The 12013-nt window shown below is 34.6% G+C and overlaps 1 protein-coding gene and 2 non-coding genes across 3 annotated transcripts in view; 1 reads left to right on the top strand and 2 right to left on the bottom strand.

Moving 5' to 3' along the window:
* Positions 1-12013, bottom strand: part of LOC108973020 (otoferlin-like) — a 78307-nt gene that overhangs the window by 53389 nt on the left and 12905 nt on the right. The window contains exon 4 of the mRNA XM_018940008.1: positions 3697-3767. Within this exon, the coding sequence (XP_018795553.1) occupies positions 3697-3767 (71 nt within the window). The remainder of the gene's footprint in view (positions 1-3696; positions 3768-12013) is intronic.
* Trnar-ccu lies at positions 785-857 on the bottom strand. The gene has a single exon. It is a non-coding gene; the product is annotated as a tRNA-Arg (tRNA).
* On the top strand, positions 3420-3492 carry Trnar-ccu. Its single transcript has one exon. It is a non-coding gene; the product is annotated as a tRNA-Arg (tRNA).

The following is a 12013-nucleotide window of genomic DNA, read 5'->3' as shown; positions in this document are numbered from 1 at the left end:
AGATATATTTTCAAGTAGTTGGAAGAGAGATTTGAACTTTTCTAACTGATGATACGAAAAAAATAGAAAACTGTTAAGTGTAGGACTTTCTCGTTACATGTAAGAGCACATACTTGGATATCCTTAACAAGAGTTGTCTATAAGTCATTTTTTCAGAATACGAATCGAAAAAAATATTATTCATTTTTTTATTTTTTTAAACACCTTAATGTATGTACATGCATCGGCGATTCCCAAAAATAACCAGCTTCTTGATGAGAAAGAGTCTTAAGCGAGATTTCAGATCGATATCTCAAAAACTCAGCGACTAGTTGGCGTATTTTCTACGTATTTCGTGGCAAACTTAATATACTCTTTTCAGGTTATAAAAATAGGTACCTAAATAACTGTACGAGTTCCATTCCATTACTCAGATGGGACGCACAAGTCGCTTTTCTGAATGCAACGCTGGTTTGTTTTTTATATAATTATTTTAATAATTTTATATAGATATAAGTGAGTAAGGGGTATGATGATGAGTCGATTTTCGAAAAGTTTTTGATTAATTTACTCGCATTTGCCATAATTACATATTCAGGAATAATTTCGTTATCATCTTTTGATTATTACCACATTAATTAAACGAACTATAACAATCGAACTGACTGACTGAATACACTAATTTTTTCGGTTTAAATTCTCAATTAATCAACGCTTCGTTTTTTCCCCACCCTTCTACTTCTTTTCTCTAACTACTTTCACACAATACTAATCTCTATTGAATAAAAAAAGCCTAATTTTGCTTTACCCCAGATGGGACTCGAACCCACAATCCTCGGCTTAGGAGGCCGATGCCTTATCCATTGGGCCACTGGGGCTCTCAATAAGTGTTTCAACCGAAAATTCTTTCATTACGCGGAACATGCACAAGAACCAAAAATTATCACTAATTATAAAATTAAATAGAAGCAGTAGGAACAACATATAGCAGCTACAAAAACACCAAGTAGACAAAAACGAATAGATCATCGTAAACACTCGTGTGTACTGACGTGTTTCAAAATTATTATTAGCATCTGAAAACAAGCACAACACCTCAATACATTTTAAAATATAAACAAATGGTCAAAACTCTTTTCGAAAACCTCAACAAATAAAATTAGCATGTCAAAACCTGCTGTGAGCTATGCGAAATCCAGTGTTTTCGAACAATTGGAAAAATCGTCAAACTATCTAAAAAAAATACGAATTATCAACTGCAAAAGGTTAAACAGGAAAATTCAAAACTTGCACGAATTTTAAGCCGATGAATAGAATTTAGTTAAAATTGTTACTGCTTTTAAGTGCAAAATATATGATAACTATATTAATTTTTATTATATACTTACATACATATGTACGTATGTATATAATTAAATGTACACACTTATAGCGGGATTACGTAACCAGTCTCTAGTCTCTATTTGAGACTAAAACCTCAATTTGTGACTAGTTACTATTCACTAAAAATAAATAATCGTTCAATGGCACATAACAGTTTAACAGCACATCTCCATCTCTGTTCGTTCGTTATAGAAGCTTGTGAGTAGTTAGTTCTAGCGTTTTATATCTAACATTGCTCTCCGTGGCTCAACATTGAGATACACAATTACAATTATAAGAAGTATTTCGTACATTGAACCCACCTTAACGAGTCGATTTCAGTTAGTATCAATTCATATGCTTTTAATGCAATTTTTCTTTTGCAAAATTTCTTTTTGCCAATAAATCTATATATACATATACATAGTATGTTTGTAAATTATAAGTAAAGATCTAATGTGATTCAAACTGGGTCGTAAATATGAGCTGAATATAGCAAAGGAACAAACTCAGCAGGTCACTGAAACCCCAATACAAATTCGAATTATCGCGGAAACTAACTCATATACACCAACAACTAATAATGCCTTTGCGTAAAAAAGATATGTACGAGATATGTTAGTGTCTGGTAGCGCTCTTGGGTAATTAACTGGTAATTTAATCAATAAATATCTGGTAGGGATATCCAAGCCTAATCTCTTTATCCTTATCCTATAAAGACCTACATACATATATATATATCTGAAAAGAAGTATGGAAACGTATATATTTGCATATAGTGTTCTGTGACGGTAAGATTCATTTCCTGATCGTAAAAAAATTAAAGATAGAATACTAGACATAACAATTCTACAAGTCTCTGTGATGTTCAACTATTGCGAATAACTACTGATCTTCTCATATTTTGGTATTAATATATATACCTATTAACTGAACTACATCTAGTATTGCAACGGACCGAAACTGGTTTATGCGTGGCTCATTGGCCTACCAGAATATCCTAACCTAATGGAATCTATGTTAAATTTTTTGAAACATCTTAAATATTGCTATAGGATGGATTCTGTTTGCCGGTCAGATCCAAGCAAAATGTGAGTTCACTTGAACTAATAAATGGGAGAAAATGTCATCTAAGAGTGACTGAATAACGCTTCCATTGATTCACCGCGACCCAGATGCCACCAGCGCAAGACAATTTGTTTGCTGTGTTCATTTTACGTATTGTTCTTAAAAAACTGTGTCAAAAGATTAAAAAAAAATTTATAAGAATTAAAATATAACGGGAATTAATAATTTTACAAAATTTTATTAAATCTTGTCCGTTTAGCAGAGATAATTTCAACGAAATACCAAAATAGTGTCCGTTTTCTGTCAATGGAACGTACTCAAATCCGATTATAGGAATTGCTTTTGTATGAAAATAATATTGAAAACGTCGCGTTCATGAAATTTGTCCATTTCGGAACTGTCCGTCTATGAGGACTACCCGTAAAGGGAAATTTCACTTTATTTGGTTTATTGAACTCATAAGAGCATTGTTCATTCAGTAGACTGGTTTGTGCTCTTGTGTCGTGCTCGACTATTATATTATACACCACTGTACAATGTGTGCTCTCAAATGGCAGACGCTCCGTCATACTACATGTACATACGTACATATACTCGCACATATATCTATGCATACATTTCTTATATGCATACTGTAAGCTACGACTGGCGCGCACGCTTTGGCGACACTACTTGTTCGCTACGCGCACGACACGCAATACACTTGTTCGTGACCATATACAATTGAAACTAAATCAATGTAGCGTTTACATTGTATGAACGAAGCAATGGTGTAGCATGCAATGATGTCGGCTAACTTTGCTGTTGTGTGGTGAACGCTCTTGCTTGTTTATCAGCAGCTGTGTTTCGTTATTATTTATTTTTCGCCTTTCTGCTGAAATGAAGCGTATGTAAGAGATACTTCGTGTATTCGATTTTCTTCCGTATACTGTGGTGCCATCACAATTCTCGTCTGAGCTGTTTTATTTCCTTTGCGTTGTTGTATGTATTCTGGCTGTATAATATGGCGAGCCCCAGTGGCCCAATGGATAAGGCACCGGCCTCCTAAGCCGGGGATTGTGGGTTCGAGTCCCATCTGGGGTACAAATTCAGTATTGTTTGTTTTTTTAATTAATTAAAATAAATGTGATATACATTTTTTTCATTTATTCGGCGTATATTTATACATATGTATTTGTATTCAATGCATATTTTGAACCAATGCGTGTATTACGCCTATGCACATACATACATACATTTCATTTTCATTTGCACCGATGAATAATTTTAATTGTAATTTTTACTTACCTGGATTGGCTTGTTGGACGATATATCCACCAGTTGGTCTTCGACTCGTATGTAGCCAGCGCTGATCAAACCTGTTCCAATGGAGAAAAATAGTAAAAGTAATTTATTAATACTTTGAAAAGAATTATTCATACTTCTCGTAAATATGTTCCCAAGGAATATCTATTTATATATACCATATACTGATAAGTCATCTATTTGGAAGAAATACATAACTTTAGCCAATATATTCGCTTAGATATTGGCAATATTTTTTTCAACAAGAAATGAAATATTGTATTAGAATTTTTATTGTTACAAAAATACACTATTAACAAAGAAGTTCTGAAATTTTTGGGAAGAAATATTTTAAACTCCTTACAGAATTATCTAAAAATACGTGTTTTAGTTAATACCTTAACTTAAAACTTGGGCGAAGAAAAAAGAACCTTTTACAAAAAAATTAAAAATTGTTAATTTGTTACAAAAATGTTAAAAAATTTTAATTTTTTTCAAATAGTTGTAATTGAAAAAATTCTTCATCTAAGTCTTGAAGAATTGTACCTCAAAGACCTATGTAAAATTTCATGAAGATCGGTTGAGTAGTTCTCGAGAAATCTTGCCAGTCGATTTCAAAAACAAAGTTTCGAAAAAAAGCGTTAAAAGATGGCGCACTTAGCCTACCTAGTCTGGAGTACATAAATTCTCAAGGCTGTGTCTCCGAAACTACTACTCGGATCTGCTTGATAATTGAAGACAATATTCTAGATGTTGTCAAATTTAATAAAACAGTAAAAAAATCGAGTTTTTGAAATCCGTATACTCATGTAACCCCTTAGGATAACATGAAAACATAGTACTTATTAAGGGGTATATTAGGCATAGAAAAGACAGGAGTGGAAAAATTTTAAAATTGTGTATATGATCTGGACTGATTTTGTTTTCATTTTATGCTAATGTGTACTCGGTAAATTGAACCCAAGTCAGAAATAAATTTAGGAAATATTTACATTCGTCATTACCCGCTTTAAACATGAATAACGAAAATCAATAGAGAGTGTGGTTACTCGTACTTTGTCCACTAGTTTTAACCATTTTTGGCATAATTTTTCAGTCGATGTGTGGTAGCTAGCATTGTCGTGGTGAAGTGTAAACGCTCTTCGGTGGTTGGTTTTCCCGATTTTCTCAAAGACAACTGGCAAACAAATGGATATGGACCACTTCAAATAGATTGTTCTGCGTTGTTCTAGTGTTATGGTTGCGATATATCCAGTTGTTTCCAAAAAAAAAAAAACCCTAAACATTTGCTTGAAAATGCATCGCTGTCGAACAATTTTTGTTGGATTCGGCCTTTCTTCAAACACCGTCGACGGCTGTTTACTCATTCGTGTAAATCCATGATTCACCATCTGTCACGTTGTCTTAGACATGTTTGAAAGCATCGCTATCGTATTTTTTTACATTTATCTCGACCTATCGACACGAGCCATTTTTGAGCGATGAAAAAAGTTTTTTCTTCAATAAAATTTTCATGCAATATTGAATGTATGCTAGTCTTACTAATGTCTACAGTTATCTCTATCCCGCAATAGGTCACATGACCAATATGAGTTTGCGCACAGCGTCAATAGGTTCCGAAACAAGAACTGATTTTCATCAAGATATGTATATCTTACTTATTTATTTTAAATAGATAATCTCTTTAAATTTTAGGAGTTACCAACAACTATTAGGTTATGATTTTATAATTGCCAATTTCTGAATTAAGCACTGAAACTACCTGCGTTTCCAAGATAACACCAGTTTGAATGTCATCCGATTATTTGCATAGAGATCTCCGTACTTTCGGCTTTACTTAAGCAGTAGGTGATCTATCAAACTGTAGGGGGGGGACTGCAAAAATTAAACCTTCATTTGACTTTGTCTCTAATAGTTTCACCAAAAGGGGCTAGTAAGCGCATATTTTTGGTAAATAATTTTTTTAACAAACCCTTAAATCAGTGTATTAGAACTCGGACATCTACTTAGTTATCGCTAACTGTGATGGTTACAGAGATATACTACTAGTTACTATCTCTATTTGGTAGTTATTTAACTTAATGCTCTCTAGTGATAATATTTGAAGTGTCTGCAATCTTATTTTAACTTGGAGTGAAACTCACTTGGAGTATATTCAAAAGTAGCATTTCACTGGCTTGCGTGCTTTCATGCACAATACCCAACCACACTCCTGTATAAGTGGATAGTTTTTTGTGCAAACTTTAAAGCCATCAAGTTAGAATGAGTCCACATCAACAATTTGTTCGTGCTTGCGTGCTTTTAATGTTTATATAATATATATGTACATACCATACATGCAAACATTTCAAGTATTTTTCAAGTATTATGTTATTCATTACTTTTTATTCGCTAAAAGTTTAAACGAGAAAGTTGAATTTGATCTATGTTGTTAGAAAATATATATCGGCATCTGAAATGTTGGCTTTTCCACAATGATAACGCCCCGGCTCCCACATCGTTGCATATTAATTGTGCCGCATAATTTGTTGACCAATACAGACATATAAAATTGAATGCGTTTAAATACAAAGTGTGACAAAAAACTAACACACTAACTGTAAACCGTAAAGAGACGGTGCTACGATTAGAAGGATGTATGTAATATAATGGAGTGGTTCAGACGCGATTGTTGAAGATAGGAATGATAAAACAGTTGGTCAAATCATTAGGCTAGAAAGTTCAGTTGTTTTAATTAATTTTTTAGAAAATTTCGGAAGTTTAGTATGAAAAAGTTAAAACTTGGAACAGCTGATACAACAATAATGAAAAATACAGAGTTTTTCAAATTTATTACTGTTCTGGAAAGCCATTCGTGGAAAAGTTTTATGTTGGTAGTCGAAAAGGTAACTATAAAGTATCAAATTATGTAGGAGTTGTACAAAATATGCTAACAAATTTTCAGTATTGAGTATTAAGTTAGACTATCTCCGCAACAATCTGAATCTAAAAGCAATGGAAGATACCTCTTCATCACATGAGAACAGATTGCTGCTGGTCCTTAAAAAAAATTGTCAACTGGAAAATTATAAAGGAAAAGCTCATAAATGGCGTTTTATTGAGATATACTTGTAACATATGTCTTCGACGTTTGTCTTTGTGTTGATGTATCTTGATACAAAAATAAATATATTTCTTATTAATGTGTTCTGATTTTTGTTATGCAAAATGAAAATAACGATTCAAAACTAAACGCGAGCAAAACTTATAAAATAATTGATAGTTTTTTTTATGTCTAAGACCATAAAACCACTGTACCAGTGGGATCCTTTCATGATAATAATTTTCGTCACAGAACTACTCGAACCTTAATGACAATATATTTGACAGATCGTTTTGGTAATTGCCTGTGCAGATGCGGCGTTAATGTTCTTTGACGCATGCGGAATTCTGTTGAGTTTAATACTTTGAGGAAATTCTTTTCTCTGTGACATTTTAATGACCCTTCAGTTTCACTCAGCGCATATGCCTTATATGTTTTATACAAATATATTCTTTTTTCTAGTCATGGGGTTTTCAAATAAAAAATATATGTTTGGCTTTAAGTTTTTGACAGTAATTTGTCATTTCAGCCATTCATAATAGTAAAACTCTTTTAAAATCTGTGAACCAAAACTTGGTAGCATGAAATATGCGATGGTACTACTTTAATGATGTATTCGCATACTCCTTTGTACCGTTACTTTGTTGTTACAGTCTTTACCAAGAGAGCGGAAGATGACGAGCAAAGGAATAGCGAATCGAGATTTGGGACAAATTAAATTTGTTTTAACAAGGATATTCTTAAAGAGAAAGAGAGAAGTGCAAACGGCAGTGTTTGCCTTTATAATTAATTATTCTGTGCGTGTACCACCAAGCCAATTTGTTCCAAGGTCGCCAACCCTTGCGGAGCAAATCGAAATATGACCATAATAAATATGTTTACTTCGCGAGTCTTTCGTTTTAAATTATTCAACAACCGCTTTGACCGAATAAACGCTCCCCGCTGCATTTGCAATGAAGTTTCATGATTATCAGTGGTATTACAATCATAATCATCATCCTCGTCATTAATCATTATGTATTAATCGTTTGCAGGCTCGACCTGCTCGCCCACTCGGAGCCGGTTGCTCCGCTTAGCACTGTGCTCTTGACCTACATACATATGTATGCACGTTGTTGCAGTTACTACATGAACGACGTGTAAGTGTGCGTGACAAGAACGTACTCAAATTTGTTGCCGCAATGGCAAATAAATGCGCTCAAACGCAGAGCAAAGGTATTTTTAAACATCAAAACAAGAACAACAAGTCATTTGCAGTAATAACCAACAACAAAATCAGCAGTTGTTGTTGCATATCTTGCTGTGGCTGTTGGTGTTGCTTTTGCTGTTGCACTTGCATTGACCTTGTCACTAACTGCTGGTAGCCTTAGTTCCAGTACATGGCCCGCATCAAGGCCCTGAGTGGCGCTGCTTGCGTTTGTCTGCGTGTATGCAGGTGCTATATATTCGTCTGTTATGTAAATATGTTTACAAGTGTAGTGTAATTTGCGTAGCCTAATTAGAAGGTGTTATTTTACAGCTTTACACCCCTTTGAATATATCAAAATTGCACCTTTGCATCAAGCATATAAATATAAAATTATTTAAAACGAAATATGCAAGCCAAAAAATAATTTCTGTTGGAAAAAATTCAATGTTATACTTCAGCATAAAGCTCTACCTTTCTACTTCCCAGAATGCATGCAATTCCAAATTATAAATTTGATTGGTTTTGGGGATAATGAAAATAATAATAATGATAATGTTCTTCTTCTGAAAACCAGGTTTCAGGAAGAAATGTTCAAGTTGTATCAAAGTTTACCCTGAACTCCCAACGATCCAATGATGTCAATTTATATTATTTAATGACGGTAACTCAGTATAAGCCAAAGATGATTCAAACATTTTTAAACTAAGAACTCAGCCGTCTCCACCCGGACATGTTGCCAACTTTGGGTAATCACGAATCTGCTATTTTGCAGGAAAAAATCTGGCTGAGTTAATTTAGATACAATATCTCATACATTGACTAAAAATTTTGACCAACGGTTATCAGATTACGAAAATCATACTTGGAGTATATAGGGAGAGATCTAGATCCTTATGGGAGAGATAATCCTTCGCCGAGCCTTGGAATTTACCCAGGTGGATGAACCTTTAGCCACAATCCGATTAAAGTCCTTCAACATATCGCTGATTTGCGCCCACTCCCCGATGAAATAGAAGGACGATGGGACCAAAGGCGTCTTCTATGAGATCTGCCGTCATCATGATGCCAAAATCGTGTTTGGTGACTTTAACGCCAGGGTGGGCAAAGAAGGTATCTTTGAAGCAACGGTCGTTAAATACAGCCTTCATGATTTAAACACTCCCAAATGGGTTGAGGATGATCGATTTCGCAGGGGCTCGAAATATGGTTATCTGCAGTACTAGATTCTAGCATAGAGAAATGCATAAAGCTAGCTCGACTCGGATCGAGAAGCCACTAACCAGATGTATCATGTTGTGATATAAGGAAGACACGTCCGCACTTTAATTGACTCGGAATACTATCTTGTTGCAGCCAAGATACGCGCTTGCCTCTGTGTAGCAAAGCTGGCCCGTCAACAAACACAAGGAAGGTTCGACGTCGAGAAGCTACAATCACGACAGACATTCCAACGACTTTCTGCTTAGCTTAACACCAGGTGGGAGTGAACCCGTTTCCCCATTCGATGACGTTGGAGCGGACGTTTAGTTGCCCCCCAATGAAGAAGTTCGAATAGCGAGCAATAAAGCGGTGGAGGCCGTTGGATTGCCGGCAAAGCTATTCAAACACGGGCGCGAAGAACTAATAAGGAGCAAAAAGGGAGACGCACAATTTGCGCCAACTACCGTGGGATAAGTCTCTTAAGGTCTTTTTGTTTTTATTTGCATATTGAAAATCTAAAAAATAATTATTTAAAACAAGAAAAAACGTGGTAAAAAATAATCTATACCAAATTCGTGAATATATCTTGTCAAATGTGATAGTTTTCCATACAAGAACTTGATTCCGATCGATCAGTTTGTATGGCAGCTATATGCTATTGTTAACCGATCTAAACAATTTCTTCGGACATTACATTGTTGGCTCAGAAAATAAGCTATATGAAAATTTCGTGAATATATCTTGTCAAATGTGCAAGTTTTCCATACAAGAACTTGATTCCGATCGTTCAGTTTGTATTGCAGCTATATGTTATAGTGGTCCGATATCGGCAGTTCCGAAAAATGAGCGGCTTCTTGCAGAGAAAATGACGTTTGCAAAATTTCAAAAGGATATCTTAAAAACTGAGGGACTAGTTCGTATATATACAGACAGACAGATAGATAGACAGACGGACATGGCTAAATCACCTCAGCTCGAAATACGGATCATTTATATATATACATTATAGAGTCTCCGACCCTTCCTTCTGGGTGTGACAAACTTAATATACCCTGTTCAGGTTATAAAAATTTAATACTTTATTTACTATTATTATTGTCACTCGAAGTTGGAACCTCAAAAAAAAAAAAATGTACGTGGGTGGCCCAGGTGATTTTGGCTCTTTATATTATCTGAAATCAAATATTCTTGATTATTCTTAATCTATAGACATATCATTCTTTTTGGAACTACTGAAGTTAAATTTTAAGTTTTAAGTTGTAAAATAAAAAGTTAAGGGTCAAAAAAATTCTCGTTAATACCGACGAGAACTATAAGTGTGGAGAACAGCGTGTTAAAATTTTAAAATCGGTTCAGTACAAAAAAAGTTAGGACGCGGGCCGACCAGAAAAACAATGTTTTGAAAAAAAAACGCGTTTAAAGTTTAACAACTCAGAGAAGAGAGGATCCCGAGGCGCTCTAGGAAACTAATTATAACTTCCGAAATATTTCGAATTTTTGTCTGAAATGTTCACAGTATTTTCTCAAGACATTGCACTTTCAAATTAAGCAAAAAAATTTTTTCCGATTTTTTGAACCCAAGTTACCATACCTTAAGCATCGCATATAAGGTTCTAACGAGAGTATTGTGTGAAAGACTGAAGCCCACTATCAACAAACTTTTTGGATCTTATGTCTGAACTTGGTATCACCAAAAGGTCCTGAGAATCGCGAAGGCCCTCCTCGAGGCGTTCGATACCAAACGAGGTTTCAAACAATGAGACCGCAGTCGATGAAACAATGAGCTATATGAGATATGTATATGACGACATTGACATAGCATAGTTCAGCGAATTAAGCGACAGGGTCAACGCTGGCTGGGTAATGTCGTCAGAATGGATAAAAAGCTCCAGCGCTGAAAGCAGAGGAAGCGGAAGCGTTGGAGAGATCAGGTGGAGAAGGACCTGACTATACTTGGAATCTCTAATTGGCGCTAACGGCTATAACCGCGGATGTGGTGTCTACACCAATAAAAAAGAAGAAGATCATTTATATATACAATTGTATACAATCCTATATCTATCTCGTTTAGATTTTGAGGGATACAGAAAATCCTTTGGTGAACAAAATTATTATATTCAGTATCAACATGTTGCAAAAGTATAAAGAAAAGTTTCCATCATCTTCAGATTCAAACTCGACAAGTGTTTCAATCGTTCTGTGAATAAATAATTTTATCACAAAAAAATATGGATTCGTATGCCCTCTATAATGGCTCTTAAGGGGGTATACCAGTTTGACGCATGAAAAATTAGGGGATTTTCGTTAATTTTTTTAAGAGAAAATACGCTAGTACAAACGTACATTTTCAGCTATATTAAATTTTTTTTTTTACAAAAGTGTTGAAAAATAACGGAGTTATGTGCTGCCTTCGGGGGTGCCAAAGAAAAAGTGCCCCAACTGCTGGCATGATTGCTTAAAGATATTTGCTATACAATGACCTACAATCTTTCAAAAATATCAAAAATTAACAAAAGGGCGTAATTTACAAAAAAAAAATGGTTTTTTTAGGTAAAAATTGTCGCGTTTTTTAATGCCAAATTGACAATTTTCAACCAATCAGACGGATCATAGGTAATTGTATAGAAAATATATTCAACAATACTCAGTTTTAATCTGTTCATTTCTCGTTGAGTTATGATGCCAGCAATTTTGAAAAATCTCGTTCGGAGAAAAACGCGTTTAAAGTTTCACTCATATATTTTTGCACCTCCGAGAGGTCGCTCTTTAGAACGCTGCCATTCAAAAACTATTCAAGATACGACCTTCCCGATTTCACAGGATATTTATGGAAATATAAGCTATCGAAA

This window comes from Bactrocera latifrons, unplaced genomic scaffold (assembly GCF_001853355.1).
Source record: "Bactrocera latifrons isolate USDA-ARS-PBARC rearing strain unplaced genomic scaffold, ASM185335v1 scaffold_45, whole genome shotgun sequence".
Taxonomy (NCBI): Eukaryota; Metazoa; Arthropoda; class Insecta; order Diptera; family Tephritidae; genus Bactrocera; species Bactrocera latifrons.
The sequence above is the reverse complement of the archived record's forward strand: the minus strand, read 5'-3'. Positions and strand labels throughout refer to the sequence as shown.